This window comes from Paramormyrops kingsleyae, chromosome 2 (genome assembly GCF_048594095.1).
Source record: "Paramormyrops kingsleyae isolate MSU_618 chromosome 2, PKINGS_0.4, whole genome shotgun sequence".
Classification (NCBI taxonomy): Eukaryota; Metazoa; Chordata; class Actinopteri; order Osteoglossiformes; family Mormyridae; genus Paramormyrops; species Paramormyrops kingsleyae.
Window position 1 is genome coordinate 4,809,325 of NC_132798.1, and position 21,287 is coordinate 4,830,611.

Genomic DNA, 21,287 nt, shown 5'->3' on the forward strand with positions numbered 1-21,287 from the left:
GCTTTGGGTCTGGAGGTTTTGTTTTATCCATAAGTTCTCTCTTAAACTCTGCCACACTGTCCCATCACTCTGGTGTTATGGCGCCATCTTGGAGGCCGGTGTTCTCCGTTTGGGGCCAGAGCGCCAATAACAGACATGAGCACAGGTCTGAGATGATCTGAGTCACACCCTCGTGTGTACGGCCGATGATTTACACACATTCTGATAAAGCTCAGTAAGATTTCAGCTTTTTGAAGTCCTTAATAGTGTCCATGTGGGCGCCTTCTGTCCCTGTCCCTTGTGGTCGGTCCAAGTCTGGCCAGCAAGTGTTGCTGTTCACCCTGTTCCCACTTCCGTCTTGTATTCACCAGTTGTCTTGAGTCACTGTGTAGCTCAGCAGGTTGGGTGCCTGGCTTAGTAGCCGAACCCTCCAATCATGGGTTTGATGTTGGCCGGAGCCCAGCCTCTTCTGTTTATTTGTACTTTACTGTTTTCTTGTTCCCCTGGTGTTGTCATCTTCTATCTTATGCTTGGTCTTAGGTCTCTTGTATTACTTGTTTTCGTTTTTTACACCTCGTGGTCCCAGTACTTTGTGGTTTTCCCCTTGCGTTCATGTTTTGTTAATAAACCCGTTGTCTCAGAGCCACAAGCGGATCGTCCACCCTTTTTTCCTGTCCGCACTGTGCCCCGTCGTCACAAACAGGACTTTTAAGGAGTCAGTCCGACCAAATGCAAACAAATACTGACTTGAAAAATGATCACCTTAAGAGACATCAAGAAATATACCTATCAGAGTACATTTATACTTTAATGATTAAGATTCTTTGAGAAATGCACCTACTGAATAATCTGTATTATTTGTGCAACTTCATGTTAAGCTGTATCATGGTGCTATGATTAATAACTAATATTCTCCACTTCCAGTCAATGATAAACAGCCCTCTGATGTCAGCTATGTAGCACCCCAGGCCGCGGCAGTACTGTACGCATCACTCCTGAGTTTGTTTACGACACGCTGGCTCAGTGTGGCCTAGTGAAACCTGGTCATACGTCTGGTGAACTGTAAAGAGGAAACACATATCAAAGGGGAATTTATGTTCCCCATTTGAGTGTTAGTTATGCCTAAAATGGATTTTTTTTTTGAGCTGTTCTGTCACCACACACTTCACTGCCCCCTGAGATTGGGGCACCCTGCTAACATCATATGGATTTTTACATTTTTAACAGGAGGCACACATTGTTAAATGGTATTACTAAGAACCCCTAAGCACATGACAAGATATTTTTCATTATTATGTAATTTATTTCCAGAATTGACTCATTAGGTAAAACCCAAAATAAAACTGATAGTAGCTGCATCTGTCTTTCAAAGACAACCTGGAATTTCCAGTTTTTTCATGACACATTCTATAAAAACAAAAACATCAAGACAAATCTGGTTGCAGGGATGTATAGAATAATATTTCATAATTTTTTGTTAACATCCGGACAGAATATGGTAACAATAGCTATACAACGTATGTCAGTATAAATAATCTTTAAAACGTTGTCCATTAAAACAATTAAGTAACATTGTTTCAGACATTTCATCGTATAATTTACGCGTACGTTCCGTAGGATAAGATATTAAAAGACTCATGGAACATATAGGCTACTGTGAATAACACGACAACGTGAGAGTAATGATGAATTATCAGGCAAGTTGAGCTTGGTGGCGGTCACGTGACTGTTTCCCTTCAAGTGGAGGTGTTATAAACAGGATATCTGCTCGCCTTGATCTGATCGCGTCATCTTGCGAAATTATTCCGTCTGGTGGCTGCGCATTGTTTCTCCGCGTGCGGTTTGCGATATCATTGCTCTCAGCACCGTTTCCTTCTCTTTCCTCACAAACAAAGATATGTACTCATTTTATTGGCCAAAATAGTTAAAACTGACTTTTGAGCTTATTAATTTAATCGTCGAAACGGAGTAGGCCAGTTTTTCTCTTTTGTAAATATATTGCGGTTTTAATAATTAAGAATTGTTTTCTTTTATGAAAATGAAGTTTAAAACCTAACCTAATATAAAATTAGCCTAATATTTGTTTGATTCAGATTTTTTAAATACATTTAAAATCACATGCCCATAACTATAGTTGTTGTTCTAATTTGAAAAGGCAATAGGACACGCACGATTAACGATAGAAATTATGTTTTTTTGCTCTTGTGTGATATGTGTATGCTAACTGCATGTCTGTATTGTGTTACTGTACGAATGCCAGACGCTGTCATTCCTGTTCTCAGCTGTTCTATCTTAAATAGTAAATGTCCACAAGATGGCAGTGTCTATACATTATTAGCTTAAAATTGCTACGCGAAAGGGGCCACGTAATTGGAATGATTTAGCGTTTTTGGTTTTTTTTTGTTTTGTTTTTTGCAAATATTAACGGTTTTCCGTTAGACACTCAATCACAGCAGGATCTGGCTCAGATCCTCTATTACTGACCTGACCTTCTGTGCTGGTTGATCTAAACTGAATCCCTTAATTCTCCCTTCTAAGGAAGATGACAGGTGTTTCCCTCAAAATCGAAAGTCCAGGAGGCCCCACGGAGCTGGCCTTCTGGGCAGAGAATAGCAGGTTATCATTAAAAGCCATTACAGCTTTATCTTTAAGGACGGGTAGAATGCCTCTGTATAGACATAGCCAGCCTTGTCAGAATATAATTGTTAGCTTTGTTATTGCACAATTACATATTTCCCTTAAATCCACAGAAGGGGGAACCTTGATAACAGCATTATACTGAAACTAAAACAGATACCATATGTTAGGCAGATCAGGTCAATGCTAATGACTGCAGGCTGCATCACTGTCAGCTTTTTTCCCGTGAACACAAATTCTGCCAGCACCGCGAAGAATATTTATGTGACTTTGGCGTATGGATCTTCCTTATCACTACTTCAGTCAAGAGGAACAGATATTGCAGAGACCATGATAAACTACATAGACTGGGGTTTGACTTATTTGGAAACTAAATTTGCAAATGAATGACATTCACAAAAACGCCAAGGCAGAAAGCACAGAATGATAAGGGCACTTTTTGTGATTGTGTGGCTATTTATAAGGGTCCCAAGCTGTAGGAAAAGCAGTACTATGGAATTTGGCGGAAATAGCTTTTAGATGGCCCACGCACATTAGGCCAAGAACACGGTGTTACATAGTGCTGCAGCCAAACCGCATTTCCTGCACTCATCCAGAAGGGGACCCAGGTGGGAAAAGCCCAAGCCTAATTACTTTTTCTACATTAAAGATGCTTGAACTTCACAGCGATGCCTGTCTTGAGTTGGATGTTGCAGCCGCTGTCCTTGAATGAGGTTGCTGCCTGGAATCATTAGCGGAGACCTATTTACATGTATCGCCTAAAGCCACTTCACAGCAGGCAAAGATAAACCAAGAAAAGCTGATTTATGTTTCTCTCTCCCAGACAGCCTTTAACTTTGCTTACTGTGTGCCCTGAATGGGAAATATTATCATCGTCCCAGTGTGTGATTTGGTAGAATTAAAATACTTTCACATCTTTGTAATGTCAGTTTATTATAAAGATAATAAAGGACACATTTAATTTATCAGTGTGGCGCCAATCCATCCACGAAGTTAAAGGGTTCACTTGAACCTGCATCTCTCGCTTCTCCTGTTTTGGACCACCCTGGATGAGCTGTTGGTCATCATTGCAGCGTTGCCTTCGGCCTCCAGGAAAGGCAGTTTCAGGTGAGTCTCCTCTCCCTGCATGTGGAGTTTGGATGTTCTCGCTTTCTTCTCAAGTGCCAATCTCCATCAGGTGCTCTCGAGCTCTTCCCGAGAGACTTGCAGTGCAGATGAAATTGCTCCATGTTGTCTTTACTTGTTCCTACAATACGTTTGATGGACCATATGAGAAAAGCTTAATGTAGCCATGTCTAATTTTCATACACAGGGACAGAATGCAGTTGCACTCAAATCCAATTATAGTCTTACAATTATTCCAATCTTCTTTCAGTTTGATACTCAGCTATGCTGCCAACCCAATCCTGGCCAAGGGTAATGAATAACAGAAAAATGTATGACCACAGATGCTATTCATGCCCATTTTGAAAGCGGAAATTTGCACAGGTTACACAAAAAAAAAAAAAACAGTTTTGAATGTTCATACTTTCGGAGCCCTACCCTTTCAGCACTATGTTGTTAGTAGAGCATTAACATTCCAAGTGATTTTAAAACACATCGCACAGAACAAAATGACTTTGATAATTTAAGCCCTTTTTTTATGTGCTGTCTCTGCGAGATGGAGGTCATGTGAAATGGTAACCCGTAGGGTCAATAACCAAGCCCTTTCCGCCGGGGCATTATGCCTTTGTATCCATTTGCCATCTACTCAGAATATCACACTTAAGTGAAGGACTCACATTTCATGCTAAAATCAGACTGTGTACGTCGAGTATGACTCACAATGCATTTCTGTCTTTCCTTTTGTTTTACTCTTTGACTTTCGTGACGCATTACGCCGTTACTGTGTGATAGAGACATACAGAGGCTCTGACTGGCTTTGATTATGACGGCACAACGCCTGCACACTGCAGTATGTGTCTACAATTCGGACACCGTCTAGTAGATGTGTGGTTGGCATTATACTTTGCGTTAACGCCTGACTTCAAAGCCATAACGCAGGTTAAATGAGCAACTGTTAAGGTGAATTTGAGTTACCAAATACCCCACAGGGGTAAAGGCTGTGTGTGCCCTGTGATGGGGTGGTGCCCCCTTCTGGGTTGTTCCCTGCCTTGTGCCAGCATAGACCCTAGACCCCTGTACCCCTGAAAGGGACAAGTGGGTACGAAGGATGGATGGATTGATTTTAAAGCCAACATACATCACGAAAAGCACTGTGTTCAGTTTAATGTTGATGGTGCAATTAACTAAATCTATCTCAATATTCTAATAGTAATGTATTAAGCATCTCGAAAAACAAAAGTACGTTTTAGTAAGAATATGTATAATGATGATGATGGGTTTTGTGATGGGCTAGTGGGTAGCCCTGTGACCTCGCTCCTCCTGGGTCGTGGGTTTGACTCTCACCCCCGCCTTTGTGTCTGTGGATGTACTTCCCATGTTCGCATGGATTCCTTTGGGGGACTCCAGTTTCCCCAACAGCACAAAAACACATGTTGTCACACAGACTGGAATCTTTATATTGTCCCTGATTTGTGTGTCATGTGATGGACTGGCATCCTGTCCAGGGAGTCCATTCCCTTGTTCATCCTGGAATTGAAACTAGTTATGGATGATGAATTGATAATACTCTATATCAGGAGTCACCAGCCTTTTTGAAACTGAGAGCTACTTCACGGGTACTGAGCCATACGAAGGGCTACCAGTTTGAAAAGTCCTAAACTTAAATTTCATATACAATAAACATGTTTTAAATGCTTTTTTTTTTTAAAGATATTGTCATTTTCAAATCTATATAAATGCAAATGTGATTAAAGAAGAATAGCAACAGGATAGAATTATATTTTAGACACTGCTCACTGGTGAGTTGTGCTATTTTTAGAACAGGTCTGCGGGCAACTCATGTGGTCCTTGGGGGGCATCCTGGTGCCCGTGGGCACCATGTTGGTGACCCCTGCTCTATATGGATCGACACCATAGTGAATTCTGATGAACATGCAATTTTTAACATGGGCATGGTATTTAAAAATGTAGCCTACATAGATTTTTCCCCTAATCAAAACATTTTGCCACAAACACATATGAGACTTGCCAATGACATATTTGTCATGTGTATAGACAGGTTGACTATCCTTGGGTATGGTTATTAAGTTGGTGTTCATTTTTATGAATGCCATTGTGCAATCTTGTGCAAATAATGTGGCAAGTGTACAAGTCATTGTAGGTTACTGGTGATATTCTTGAAATTCTGCTAGCATTTTACTTGAGGGGGCACACATACTATAGTAGTACACACTTATTTAATGTATTAATTAGTGACTAAGTTTAAGTTACATATCGATTCCATGTTATTTCATCAATAATCAGTCATAATGGTTCATGTATTTCGTGTAGTTACTATTTGTTCATGATTTGCACTTGAGTAGTAACTGAGTTGCTTGTGTCCCTAAAGTGTTACAGAATTTTTTTCACTGCTTTTCTGAACCTCAGGAACCTAGTAGTTAAAAAAAAAACTCTGAGCAGATGGAGACAGTTACGAAGCGGCGCTGCTCCTTTGTTACGGATGCAGAGCATGGTTTGCAGGGGTTTGCTCTTTCAGGCTTTGGAACGTATTTGGCGGTGGGAGGAGAGGCTCTTTCGCCTCGTTACGCCAGTACTGACATCACTCGGGCCATTAAAAGACGAGGATGCAAGACGCGCCTCTATTAAAGCCGGGCGGAGTCCTGCGCGGAGCGGTGCAACTGGCATCTGGAGCGGCGCGCGCAGGAAGGTGCGGCGCGCACTGAGCAGCACGCGGAGCACGGTCCAAGGATAAAAACGCCTGGATGTGAGGGGAAAAGTAAAAGTGCGAAAAAACCGGCCTGAAGTCCGCCAGGCTGCGCCGTGAGGAGCGGCACTCAGCGCTTATCATGCCTCTGGGGGTCTGTCCGGTTGCTTCCCAGAAATAAGACAACAGGTGAATATTGTCAATGCGTGACCGGCTGCAAGGATGGAGCATCTGAACTTTAGTTAAAAAGTGAGCCGTCTTCAACTTTGCCGCTGGATTTTGTAACTTATACCTGTCTGGAGAAGAATATTTCGAAGAGATGTTTCTTTGGGTTTAAGTATTTCACCCTGCCGAGTAAGCTAGTACGTTATTATTTTTTAAACTGGTATTCATATTTTCGCTCTGCAAAATCTTTTGGGGAAACTTATATTGCAGTAGCCTATATATATTTTTCCATCCACTCAGAGCAAGAATTAATGGACTCGCTGACCATCTCCGTTCTTGTTTTTTCGAAACTGCGGTGAGTCCTTTGATCTGGATAACAGAGAACATCGTTTTCCCGGTTTTAAAATGGCTTTGGCACTATAAGCTAATGTCAAATTATACGGAATATGGACAATAGCAAATAGGAGTGAGAATAAATAAATAACTGTAAACTGAATGAAGCTACATTAATTAAGCTCAGAAAAAAATACAATAAAATACTGTATATTTGCAACTTCATACAGAGCAGCAATTGTATTCACAGGACGCTAAAAAAAACATTAGTTCCGTTTACTGTGCTGCCCCCCCCCCCTTCAGTGACCATATGTTATCGATTGGATTCTTAGAAACTAGGCGAACGAAAAGGGAAGAATGGATCGATAATGGTAGTGGGGGAGCGTAATACTCGAACAAAACTCGGTCTGATAGGAAAGTTTAGTTGCTGTATTTAGCTAATGTCCAGTGCTGCTTTGATCTGTGGCAGACTGGCTGAGTGGAGGTAATATTGTAAACCATGTTAAATGGGGAAAGTAATACTAATCTTTTGTAACGTTTTTGTTTAATTCCTCTGCACTTCTCAGAAGGTAGTTCCTGTTTGTCATACGGCCCCCTCATGACTGTATCGGGTGTAGTTAGCCCACAGGGCTCAGGGCAGGACGGCAGGAACAGCAGTGCAGCCGAAGCCTCTTGCTCTGGAAACCAGTCCCTGTACTCCTCCGAGGCCACGGCCGCCTTCGCCACTGTCATCACGCTGATGGTGCTCATCACTATCGTGGGCAACATCCTGGTCATCATCGCGGTTCTGACAAGCCGCTCCCTCCGGGGGCCCCAGAACCTGTTCCTGGTGTCCCTGGCTGCGGCGGACATATTGGTGGCCACCCTTATCGTTCCCTTCTCTCTGGCCAAAGAGCTAATGGGCTGCTGGTACTTCGGCTCCACGTGGTGTAAGATCTACCTGGCGCTGGACGTGCTCTTCTGCACCTCTTCTATATTCCATCTGTGCGCCATCAGCCTGGACCGCTACCTGTCCATATCTCGAGCCATCACCTACGGCGCCAAGCGCACCCCCCGGTGCATCAAGGGGGCCATCCTGGTGGTGTGGCTCATCTCAGCGCTCATCTCTTTCCCGTCGCTGCTCTTTGTGAACGAAATAGACAAGGAGTGTGAGCTCATTGAAGAGAGGTGGTACATCCTTTACTCCACTGTCGGCTCCTTCTTCGCCCCCTGTCTCATCATGATCCTGGTGTACTTGCGCATCTACCAGATAGCCAAGCAGCGCACACGCTGTCCCCCGGGGGAGCAGAGGAAGGAGGGGACGCCGGCGGCCACCACGACACCCCCAATGGCTTCGGCTCAGGCCCAGCAAAATGGTACCAATGAAGGCACGGTCACCAAAGGTCACACTCACAGGCCGCCTAGTCTTACCGTGACACCCTGTCCATCTTCAATGCAAGCCAAGAAGTCTACCAATACCCACGACATGCTGCAGCCCCCCTCGCCCGCTGCCACCCCCACCACCCCCTCCTCCCCATCATGTCCTTCCCCTGTACTGATATCCTCCTTGTCTTCTGCTCATCCACTGGAGAAAGTTCCTAAGTCTAATGGGGGCAAAAAGCTCAAACGAGTGGGCAGAAGGCCAGTCAACAACAACGGTGAGAGTACCAGCTCTGGGTCGGACACCGATCAGGGGCTGGTGCTCGAAGGCACACAGGTCGCTGGCTCTGGGATGCACTCTCCAGCTTCAGTGCAGAAGTACAGGGACATGATCACCACCTCAAAGGGGGTGATACTGGCAGGGTGGAGGTCCAAGCCAGATGGCACCCGTACCTCTGCGCGGCGCAAGGCCATGGTGAACCGTGAGAAGCGCTTCACCTTCGTGCTGGCAGTGGTGATCGGAGTGTTTGTGGTCTGCTGGTTCCCCTTCTTCTTCTCCTATAGCCTGCAGGCCATCTGCCCTGAAGCCTGCAAGGTTCCAGAGCCCGTATTCAAATTCTTCTTCTGGATCGGCTACTGTAACAGCTGCCTCAATCCTGTCATCTACACCATTTTCAACAAGGACTTTCGCAGAGCTTTCAAGAAGATCCTCTGCAAAAGCACCAAAGGCACGTTCTTTTGAAGGCCACCCAGATCAGCCATCTTAAGCCACAAGCATGTCGAGCTCACTCCCCCAAAGACGATTCCATTCAGTTCATTTTAACAGGCGAATCAAGGATAATGGGAAAGTCACACGCCAAGTAACGGCGACATAAAACTTGCCAGCGTGGCTTTAAATTATGGGGACTGCTCCGAGTAACAACTAAAACTTTCTTTTAAGTGATCAAGAGCTCAATTTGAACAAGGCTTCAGGGACTGATTGAATCAACACTGGGCACAAGGAATGAGCAGCTTTGTGAACTGAGGAAAGTGCTGCACTTAAGTTAAGGATTTATTTAGAAACTTAATGCTACCACAACTTAATGTGTGACTTCAGCTCGTAAATGTTACTTAGGTTCTTATTTTTTGAAGAGCCCTCAGGGATGACCAGTTCATGGGTTCCTAAATTTTATTAAAATAAAATATGACTTAATTTTTTAAGCTTCTCCTGCATAATGTATCATTGGACCAGAAACAAATTGATCCTCTACATTTATTTTGAGGCGCTTTAACACAATCTATTAGTAGCAGAACTGTATTTTAAGAATGAAATGCAACAAGAGTTAAGTATGGTCACAAACAAACAGATCTGAATGGTTGGTGTTTTTTCTGAATGTTTTTCTATATATTTGTGTGTGTGTGTGTGTGTGTGTGTGTGTGTGTGTGTGTGTGTGGCACTTCCAGACTGCAGTACGCCTGACACCTTATGGATCATTTTCCTGGTTAAAAGTTTAACATCTCACATCGCGAGAGTAAAATTGCAGATTCACACCGTCTGTTTGCTGATGGACACGGCGAAGTCTTAAAGGATGAGCAAGTACTCCTGGATTTAAAGTTTGCCTGCCTGGATGTTTGCAAGTTCTGAGAAAGACAAACAATGTTCTGTGATGTTCTCACGTGGATTTTTTTTTATCTCTTTCTGGAATCGTATTCTATGTTCTGGGGGTGAGTGGAGGATTGTTCTGCACTATGGTAAGGTGCACGTAAAGTGTGCGTTTCTCACTATCAGGACAGTCTGAATGGTAGTTTGAAGGTCTGGCTGAATGTAACAGCCTTGTAGATCAGAGCTGGCGTCAGAGCCTGCAGTTCCTTGTTTACGTGTGCGCCAGTCGTCTGGGTCTTTGGACGTGTACGCACCTCTCACGACGCATGTCAGAGAGTCAGCGCATCTGCTCTTACTCCCACCAAAGCAGGACCTAGGAAGTGTGTGTGAGTAATCGGTGTGCTTACAGTACCTTCACCATCACTTATAATATTGGTGTGTGTGGTTCTGGAAGATTAGTCATGATATGCACTCTGTTCTACCACAATTCCCATCTGGGACACTGTTCCCTGCTTCAGGAAGGCAGGATGTGTTGACAATGAAATGTGACTATTGGGATGTGACAAGTATGTTCTGTATTATTTATTTGTTCAGTTGGTGTTTGTCTCTATTTTCAGTATCTTGTATTATTTTCTTAAAGTATACCTATTTCTGAAATGAAACAAATATTATATTCTGGCATGTATTTAATAACTGAAAACCAATTGATCAAGAAAAATCAGTTTCTGCATTGGACGTTTTGTTTTTTAAATAATGGAATGGGTACAGCCTTGATGGACTGTCAGAGCTGAGCAGGATTTTTTTTTTCCCTGGGACAGAGCAAAGACACGATTCATATCACAGCTGTGCTCGACTCTCATTCCCTGCACCATTCCTGCAGGTTATTTTATTTTGTCTGGTTTTGTTTCCCTGGAGTACAAAATAATGGTGGCTTGTTTCTACTACTTCAAAATAAAGCAATTAAAATGAAAGCAGGAAGTTATGTGAATTATTTGCAACAACAACGTTTAACATTCCATATATACCACATACAGGTACAGCAAATGTCATTTAAATATACCAATGTTATTTTCAGCAATGATGTTCAGGATATTTTCGCACCCTGGGTACTGGCTTTCTGTCGCTGATAAATATGAATTTACAATTGTTCTATATTTATATTTTAAAGGACAATATCAGATATATCTTGTGGTTGCTGATACATCTGAAATTAGGGAAGTGTGTAATTTTCCACTTCCTATGCAACCCAATGTGAGTCAAATGCTGCAATTGAAAATATGTACACAGCCTGTTAAGTAGTATTATTAGTGCAGCAGAGGGCAGAATCTGTGACTGTGTTTCTGTGTTGGTTTGTTAACCAAAGTGTAAATACAGCACTGTGTCATTATGCAGTGGTGGAAACCAACCAATCAGTTGAGCATAAAGAGTGACAGTCCCTGAGTACTCAGCTGTTTGGTTGAAACAAAATCCTGTTCTGGATTTGTACTTTCTGGACCTGAAGTTTCCACCTCTCTCAATATGGTTCTGACAAAAGTGGGGGCCCTTTGAATATTGATTCTCATATTGGATATTTTCCCATAATTTTGAATTATATTGAAATGTATTGCCATCATACGTTGTAATAATAACTTTGTTTTTTGGGGTTCGTTGTAGAAAAGAAGCCTCACAAATAGATCGATAGACATTTTCTATGTGACGTAGCCAAAGACTTGATGTGGTAATAAAACAGATATGTGATTGGTTAATACTTAGTGTGGCATAGAGGCTTACTGGCTAACATTGTTGCCTACACATTCAGGAGTGGGGGTCCAGATCCTGTCTGTGCTAGACATGTGTTTTATGTTCTCCCTCTGTTGTGTAGTTTTCTCCTGTCGTCCAAAGACACGCAGTTAGGCTAACGAGCGTCTGATTTGTTCGTTGTGAGTGTGCCCTGTCACCCTGTCTGGGGTCACCCCCAGCCCCGTGCCCTACGCCTGACACAGGCTGCAGCCCACATCGTCCTGCCCATGAAAAGCTGGTGAAAAATAGACAGTTTATACTTTTTAAGATCTAGAAATTGGATAATAAATAGTTAATCATGAAATGTCATTTTGAGTTTAATTTGTGTACTTTCATTATTCCTAGCAATGCGGCTCCAAGCCAGACAAAAAGACCTTTTTTCTTTTTAAAAGCATTAACAGTTTTTTTATTTTATTTTATTTAGGGTTTCTAGCATTGTTTGCACTCCCTATTGTCTTCCTACAGTGATCTTCTGCAATCTGATCCTTGACAGTTTGCTAACCATAATTTAGATGTTATTCCTAACTTTCACACCAGTGTATTCCATATCTTGGTAGCTTTAGAACTGGGGCAACTTTGCCCAAACTGCCATAAATACTTGTGGCAGCGAGCCCCCTGTCTGACCAATGAGGCATGACGTCAGGAAAAGCCGTGATACAACACATGCATTTCCAAATATGCAGAGGAGTGGAAGCTATTTCTGTGTCTACCAGGGATAGCCACTAAGAAGAGATTATAAGGAGGCTTTCTGCTTCTTGTCTCTGCATACTCACTTTTTAATGGGTGCTTATAATTGGTTGTTTGTTTGAATTTGACTTTGGGAAACGTATAAACCAGCACTTTCCAGTTTTATGTTTTCTAGATTAAACATGATTAATTTTGGTGCAATTAGTGTACATAGAGCTCAGTAATGACCCTGGATGCCTTGTCACTTTAAATTATACTCGATCACTAATACATCATTTATAGAGTTTGGGGCCCTTTGGTCTGATGTTTTTTAGGGTAATTATAATGTATTAAGATTGTTCATGCATAATTACAGTGGTAACAGGGAACTGTTTTTCAAACCTGTTTTTCAGGTTTAAAAGTGTATTTAGAGTTTGGAGGTTGTTGTTTGGGGGTTGTTTAAGAATCCTGCTGTTCTTTAATTAGCTGGAAAATGCAGCAGTCCCTTAAGCACACAGCAAGGTCAGAGGCCATATGTGACTAGTTTATGAATTTGTGAGGAGGATGTTTGAGCATGTTTTGGCAGACATGTTGGAACAGGATGTTCAAACCGTGTTTGGATGTAACACCAGTACATGCTTCCCATGTAGTTTAGCTATAGATTCAGTCATCTTCTTGCTAGTCTTAGCTCCCTCAAAATGCCAGAGGGACATACTGTAGCTGTCTTTTTAGGGTTTTAACAAACTTACCATCAATCTTAAAACAATTTCTTGTGCAGGAGACATCTCAGCTGTACATTTTGTTTGATGCTTCCTTATGCAAACTGTTTGAGTGAAATGACAATATATATTCATCTGTGTGTGAGTATATATATGAACAATAGGTTAGTAAATTCTTATAATTTCTAAGTGTGGGACTGCATTGCGCATTGGATAGTGCTGGTGCATCATACCCTCAGAGTTGGAGGTTAAAATCCTACCACTACTTCCTGCTTACGGAGCAACCTGTGTCACGTAGGTTTCCTCCTGCAGTTCAAACACGTTGTTAATTGGCATCTCTAGGTTGTCCACAATCTATGTGCCTTGCAATGGACAGACATCCCATCCAGGGTGTACCCCAGACTTGTGCTTCGGGCTGCCTGGGATAGGCTATATACATTTAATCGAATACATTAAAAGTATAAAAGGCAAAGTGAGAATAAATACAAATATCAACCAGAAAACACAGAATTTGAAATGGCACAAATCTATTACTCCCTCTGCTTTATATAGCATAAGAGGGTGAGATTCTATGTATCTATTCCATCTAAAATGCACATATTTCTGAGCTTAACTAGATATTTTTTAATCTTAGTGTTTGGTTCATAGTATTGGAAGGTGACCCATATATATACATATATATATATTTATAACTGAATGATCACTTGCTGGGACATGGAAAGAATTATCAAAGTGATTTGATACGGCTTGCACCATGTGTGTTCCTGGTTTGGCAGATGCAAGAGCTTTTTAACCCAGAGTTAATACTGGATGAGAGACCTAGGGTTCATAGAGGAAGCAGCAACGTGTAGCTGCAGGCTAGCGCCAGAACGGACAGGTGTGGTGATCGTACTGTGCATTAATTTCAGCCACATAGAGGACAGAGACTACAAGCAGAGTGATGTCATCTCTGACTTCAGCTTTCCTATTCTACACCTCATTGACGTCAGACTTCACGGGCTTTGTTTGCTGGCAACACCTGGACTCGACACACCTGCAGTGATGCCGTGAGAGATGGCAGGGTCAACTGATGCCTTGTGCCTTGGGGAGAAAATACACCAATCAGCAGAATGATTACAGGCAATCGGAAAACAAACAGAGACAAAACATTTTTATTTCTGAAAATACAACTAAAGTGGCAAAAGAAATTATCACATTTTACACTGTGGAAATATTAACTGATGATAAACTGTTGCACCCAGTACTGAAGCAAACTGGAATAATGGTATGTTTAGAAGGTTGATATCTAGTTGGAATAATTTGTTTTGTTTGTGCATGTATGTATCACATTGTGCATGTACATATAATACAAAATATATCTAAAAATATACAGCATGTAAAAGAAAACAGGCAAATTTATATGGTAATTTTTCAAGATTACAGTTAAGTAGATGAAAAGCTGTATTTGTCCACAAAACAGCTTTACCATCAATATCATATTGTGGATCAAGTAATGCTACAATTCCTGATTATTAAACACTCATCAATAAACATCCTTCCAAACTGGAATAGAATACAATCAGATGAACTCCTGTTAAACCAAAATGTTCCACAAATATAGTAACAGATTTTATACATGCAGGACAAGAAGGACATTAAAAAATAATGTCAATGTCTATTGCTCCCTTATAAACATTTATTGGTGCGCATATTATTTTTGACCTTATGCCACAAAGGGGGCAAGAACAAACCTTATTTATTACAATTAAATATTATTCTTAATATTTTGGACATGATAGGTAATCTCATATATATATATATATATATATATATATATATATATATATATATATATATATATATATATATATATATAGATTAAATATCCTTCCTTTGAAATGTGCCATGGATTCATAGGTTGAAGGATTAGTGAGAAGTATTCAGGTAAATCTACTCCAGAGTTTTCTGCTTCAGATGACAGCCATAGTTTGCTGATCCTGATTCTGTGGCTTGTGTACCATCTGGAAAACCACCAAGACAAGCCAAATAATAGCCAAACAGCATTTTAACATATACATATAATCTGCTTAAAATCAAACTTTAAATAATTATGATCACTAGTTATCAAATTATAATGTATATACAGTTTCACCAGCTTTGGGGTGGCTAGCGTGGCATTTTGAATTCTAGACAAGTCATTTACATGTATAATACATGTAAATAGTGTGTAGGGTTTGCAAAATATCCCAACGCCTTTCATGCAGCTAATTTTAGCTTTATAATGGAATAATATAAAGTTTCTGTATGATTCTTGCGTGAACGTGTCAGACAGCGTGTGAAGCCAGATACGTGAGTTGGCAGCCCTGTATATACAGTACAGTAAATGTGTGTAGCTGAAATGGCAACACTATTATGTTAATACGGTATCGCCTTTCGTTGTCTAATAATCACATATCTAGAGTAAAGAAAGTTCCCAGTCATCTGATTTAAAATTTATGAAGCTTATCTGAACATTGCAGGTTTAATTAAGCCTCTGCTATAGTTGTTTGATGCGTCTTGCGGCGTAAAGCGTCGTTTGAGGGCGAGAGATGAGGGCGTAACGGCGTCGCGCGAAACCTCGGTGGGTCTCGGTGAGTTTGTCCTCGTCGTCTTCCACATACTACATCGTTAAAGTGATTCAGAAATGAGAGTAGCGTCCCGCCTTTACTGCCTGCCGTACGCGCTGCTGGGTTACCTCGCAGCATTGCTGTCCCGGCGAGGTTCGGCGTAGGCCGGGTGTAAAGCCGGCGGGAACAGGGACGCTGTTTGGGTGCCCGCTCCCATATAAAGGTGGTTCCTAAAAACCTTAAGTAAGTTAAGGATTGGAGAGTCCAAGTCACCACAGCTGGACCAAAGAGCCTCACACACTGCAACGAGGTAAATTTGAGAAAAGAGAAAACGTAGCATTGCTCGGTTCGTTTTTTAGAGCAAGCGACTTGAATACAGTTAAAAAGTTAACGTTAGTTATCGGTTATTTTACATTTGCCGACGCTGTGTCCTAGACACATAATGCAGGAATGGTAGAAAGGCTAGTAATTCATGATAACTAGTTTATTTGAGGCGCTTTTTAAGAAGCCATGGTTGCCAACTTTAGTCCGGTGGCTGGCGTGAGATTCTCAATTGCAGACAAGTCTGCCCCCGAATTACATGTATGTAAGGGTTTTACTACCTTTTAAATAGTATGTAGAGTTTGCAAACTACCCCAACGCCTTTGATACAGCCAATTTTAGGTTCATAATGGAATAATATAGACTTGCCGTAAGATTTCTTGCGTAAGAGTCAAAAAGAGGGGGCGTCAGATGCATGAGAGTTGGCAACCTTGGGTACGAACCGGGAAAAATAATCGCTGATCCGAAAGCTTGGAGGCCTGAACCAGTTAGTCTATTAACACTTTTTAAAAACCATTAATGAACACAGAATTAGGAAATAATTTCTTTTACTCTTTCATTAATCAGCACCCTCCCTTCATGTCACGATATGTCCTATGAAGGCCTTGTAAAACAGGCAAAGTGGCAGATGTTTCTGTTCAATGTCGTAACCCTAACCCATACTGTCTGTCCCTTACAAAACGTTATCATGAAACCATGTCAGTATGTTTGTAATGCATTGTACTTTAAGTGGTCTTCTATTTTTTGCATGGTACATTTATGGTATGAATATGATGTTATACATATGGAATGTATTCCTAGTATTTGAATAGTATATTGTTTTATATTTTGGTACTTACCAAATACCACAGTTGTTCTGTAATGTACCGTAATATTTATTTCCAAATTGTATTGGCACTATTGTATTTAGTACTTATGGTATTGCCAAGAAGCACATGTAATACAGTTACTTTACAAAAAGTAACTGTATTGTATGTTTCTGGACTGCAATCATTTCAGTTGTACTAGATTTGGTGATGGGATCTAAGAATTCCACCTAAGCAACTCACAGAAATTAGTAATCGTAATATTAAATCTTATTTTTGCCATTTCAAATAGACACAGCATCTCTTGATAAACATGTTTCTTTCAGTTTTTGCCATTGAAAGACTTATATGGGTGAGTGATTAATTGGTTTTATGCATGTAGCTATTAAACTGTTAGTGTTTTCTTCACTAAGCCAAAACAGATACATTTCATGCATCTTTCTTTAAGGTAATTATGATTTTTTATTTCAGTGCTGTATCATTACAATACTATGATAAACATTATGTCAAACACTATTGAATATTAGCTTTTTTTTACCTTAGTATGGCACATTTAAAATCATGTTTATTACCATGTTGCAGTACAAAAAGCTTAACTGATTACCTTTGTATTTTAACTGAAGATACATTGTAATTCTATGTAGTATGCAATGGTATATAGGTGACCAAATTACAATGGTTTTACCATAGCAGTAATACTATGCTATTACTGTATTGATGATAATACCATAGTTCTATTTTGTACTTTATAGCTTATTATCCATATGAAAAGAAAGTGTGTGACTTTAGAATCCAATCTCTATTAATACGTGATTGTACCTGAAAACACTGAATGCCTAATTGGGCTTAATATTTGAATATTGAGACTTTTGGTATATGAAGGGAATTTTAAGAGATTGTCATAGTATGTATGTTTCTGCCACCCTTCCTCTCCATGGCTTCAAAAGGCCCATAGTGATAAAAGGATGCATTTCTTCAAGAAAAAAAACACCCTTTTAAATTCATAAGATTGAAGTGGCCTACTTGAATCCACTCCATTGCATAATAGTAAATGGTTGTAGCTGTAGACTCCCTCTCCTTACAAATGACTGGATGCTGTCTAGGAGGGGAGACATGACTGATTCCTGATAAGGTAGGGTCTGTGGAATTGATGTGCTGCAGAAAAGCAAGTATATAAATGTAAAAAATAATATTTGCTCCTTGTGCTTGTACTTCCTACATGAACAGGCCTTATGCAGGGAATATTTGTAGTCTCAGTACACAAATAATTATATTGACTTGAGCAAGCATGGAATACTGTCCATCATTTCACAGCCGAATGGTGCTATATGTCAGTGTTTGTCAGTTGTATCCCTAGTGTAAAGGCTTCATCTCTACTCTCTCTTTTGGTGCTAACTGACAGTACTGGCATACTGTTTGTGACTTAGGCTAAGTTGTAGGTGATGGATCTTTTCTCATGTGCATGATATATGATGTTCTGTTAGGGGTTAGAACTTGTACAGAGACACATTGTAGATTTAGTGAGCTCTAGACCTGTGCCTGCCCAGGGCTTCCTCCCTTGTTAGCGTGGGTAACTTGAGTGCAGCTGAGTTGTTTTCAGCCATCCTTCGTTGATGGCAGGATGTTATTGCTTGCACCACCCTCTGGCTGTGCTCTTTTTATGTTGTGTGTTAAACTTGTATACTTAAACTGCTCGATGACTTGATAACTCACTAGCTGAAACGCCTGATGCTGCGGTGTTTGTCGGGCTTTGGGGAAACGGCTCACAGTGGATTGTAATGGGTCAGGCGAAGCTGTAATTTTTTGGCCTTCAGAGTTCCATGACAACAATGCTGGCTTGGTTTGGTTCAGAAGTTAAATTTGTACAAATAATTGGAAGACTAATATCTTAAAATGTTTCATCTCATCAAAAATGTCATATTGTCATATCAAGACAATAACTGGTATCTGATTTGTAAAGTGTAATGGCTTCCTTGATAAGGAATACATTGCTTGTATGTGGTCATTTGAGATGAACAGTCCTCTAGTGATCCATGTAGACAAGGCCGTATGGAAATCAGGTTTTGAGCAGTATTATGGTTAAACAGAATGAGAGAATTTTGGGTCTTATCGTTTCTGAAGCACTGTGTTCCTTTGAGTCCATTCAGTGAACTTATAAAAATGATATTCATCAAAAATTGGTCTAAGAATACATAATATTTATGAAATCTGTCAGGCAGTGATTTTCTTGTTACCGCTTACGCGCTGTACAAATTTAATTGCGAAATCTATTGTGAAATTATCTTCACGGTATGCCGTACAGGCAGAAAAGGTATAGTTTATAGGCCCTTGTGAATATGGGGAGAGTTAAAACTAATTTAGCTGCATGTGTGTGTGCTGTTGTGATAGAGAATGGATTTACAATGAACTTTTTTCAGACTTTTTACATATTAGGTAGGTATTGTGATGAAGTTCAATGGGGTACATTAGAACTTTGTATGGAGATAGTGAATGAAAAGGTAGCTCAAGTGGTTTTTTTTAGGGGGGTTTGCTGGGTCAAAAGCACTAGGGAGAGAAGGAGAAGAGGTTGTATGAGATTCATGGCACTATGACTGGATTGGTAGCACTGTTGGCTCACTCGTGCGCGGTTGCCCCCTTCCTTTGTGTATATGTACGTTCCCTCCCGACATCCAAAAACATCCAGGCTAACCAGTGCTTCTATTGCCTGTAGTGAGAGTGGATATGTCTGCTTTGCAATGGACTGGCATCCTCTCCAGAGTCTCTCCTTGTGCCCTCTACTGTCTGGCATAGACTCTAGGTTCCCCATAACCCTACATTGAATAGGTGGTTAACAAATGGATGACATGCATGCTCTTGACCATTCATTGGTAATTTTGTGCTGTGTGAGTCCAGTACGGCACCAGTTCTAGGTGCCTATGCACTTCACACTGTGGGCCTCCAATTCCCACTTGAGAGTCCAAGCCGGTAAGGGGGCAGGTTATATCGCTTCATCCCCAAGCAGTCCAGAAACTCATCTTGGAGAAGCTGCAGGGTGGTGAAACAGCAGTGGTGAGCTCCAGCCTGCCATGGGCCCTCCTGTCCATCACAACCGGCTACATACCCTGATCTGGCACTCTTAGGAATTAAGTTCCCATTCGGCAACTGGCAGCACAATTTATTGTTACTTTGGCTTTCGTAAAGAAAATCTGAGCCATGTTTCATTTCAAGCATGGGCATTTTAAATGAGGGAGGAATAAAAATTTACTGATGCTTTTTCCCTTCCCCTGATCCAGTTTAATTTTTAACCAGGAAATTATTACAGCTGACCCCTCGCTTAAGTTCCTTAAGTCACCTTGCCTGTTTTTGCTTTTTGTGAACTGAATCAGTCAAGTCTATCATCAAGCAGAAGGCTCAGAGTTTTGGTGTTTTCTTTTTGGTTTTGCTTGTTTCTGGTCATGGAATGTTTACATGACAAAGGCTCTTCCCCGTACCTTTTATTGAATGACAAGTCAAATGATGTCACGCCCGGCTGCTCTGGCTTTACACCTTTGGAGCTTTCTACCTTTCAGATATACGTCAGTTTCCTTGCTATGATTTGAGACGTCATGTGAGAAGGAAGTAGAAAAACATCTGAACTGGTGAGCATGACAATTATTACAGTTTGGCTCCTGTTGCCCTGGGCCTGAGTCAGGCTGTGCCAAGTGGGCCAATGAGGTCATATTTAGGGGAAGATGAGCCAGATCTTTTATCTGTAGCCTTTTGGCGAAAGGATCATTATAGGTAAACTATTTAATATCTTTCTGTGTTTTACATCTTTGCTTTCCTAAAAGATCATTATTTACTGCGTAATTTTGGCTTATAGCCATTTGATTATTAATTTGGCAGGCCTCAGTCATTAGAATAGTCCATTTAATGATGACCAAATCAAAATGCTATGTATAAGCAGCTTTTATCAGTGTTTCGGCATATAATGTAATTGAAAGATTGCAGGTTCGAATCCCCGACCAGCAAGGCACCACTGAGGTACCCTGAGCAAGGTACCGCCCCCAAGCACTGCTCTTCGGGCGATGAATCAGCTGCCCCCTGCTATGTCACGAAAGTCACATATGGGTCAAATGCAGAGGACACATTTTGTTGTTGCGCACTGTGTGCTATGGTGTGTGTTGACAATGACCACTGATCACTAAATTTTACTTCTAATTCTAATATACACTTTCACTATGAATGTCTGTTGTATATATGAGTGGGATGCTTGTCTAGAATTGCTCCAGTGAAGGAGTAGCTAGCTATTTAAATGGGTAACACTCTGTATACAGTATGTTAATTGAAGCTGATTTTTACTGAATGTACATGTTAACTATAAATGAAGAGGGACTTTTAATTATTTCAAATTATTATGTAAATGAGCACTGTGCGGTTCTATAAAGGCGTTTCATATTTAGATGCACTGAGCTTTGCTTTGATTGAAAGCACTACACCTTTTAAACTTTGTTCTGGATTTAAACGCTTGTTGCACAAACTTTGGGTGCATGGGTAGGTGACTGTTGTATATTATTAAGATTAAAATTG

At 40.9% G+C, this 21,287-nt stretch overlaps 2 protein-coding genes across 12 annotated transcripts in view; both read left to right on the forward strand.

The window, feature by feature from the left end:
* The first annotated feature begins 6,304 nt into the window (after positions 1-6,304).
* Positions 6,305-10,834, forward strand: adra2b (adrenoceptor alpha 2B). Of its 6 annotated transcripts, none has more exons than XM_023838402.2 (3): positions 6,305-6,786; positions 6,890-6,944; positions 7,489-10,834. In XM_023838402.2, exon 3 carries the CDS (start codon positions 7,521-7,523, stop codon positions 9,021-9,023), a length of 1,503 nt encoding a protein of 500 aa, XP_023694170.1. In that variant the 5' UTR covers positions 6,305-6,786; positions 6,890-6,944; positions 7,489-7,520; the 3' UTR covers positions 9,024-10,834. The 6 variants fall into 6 exon arrangements, with proteins under 6 accessions (XP_023694170.1, XP_023694172.1, XP_023694166.1 ...); XM_023838404.2 differs by having other exon boundaries at positions 6,305-6,613; XM_023838398.2 differs by having other exon boundaries at positions 6,305-6,944.
* Positions 10,835-15,332: 4,498 nt separating this feature from the next.
* Positions 15,333-21,287, forward strand: part of gpat2 (glycerol-3-phosphate acyltransferase 2, mitochondrial) — a 76,329-nt gene continuing 70,374 nt past the window's right edge. For 2 of the 6 annotated variants that reach the window (XM_023838395.2, XM_072704095.1), the window contains exon 1: positions 15,379-15,636. The gene's annotated coding sequence lies outside the window, so the exon portion shown is untranslated. The other 4 variants (XM_023838393.2, XM_072704103.1, XM_023838394.2 and 1 more) reach the window with 3 other exon arrangements.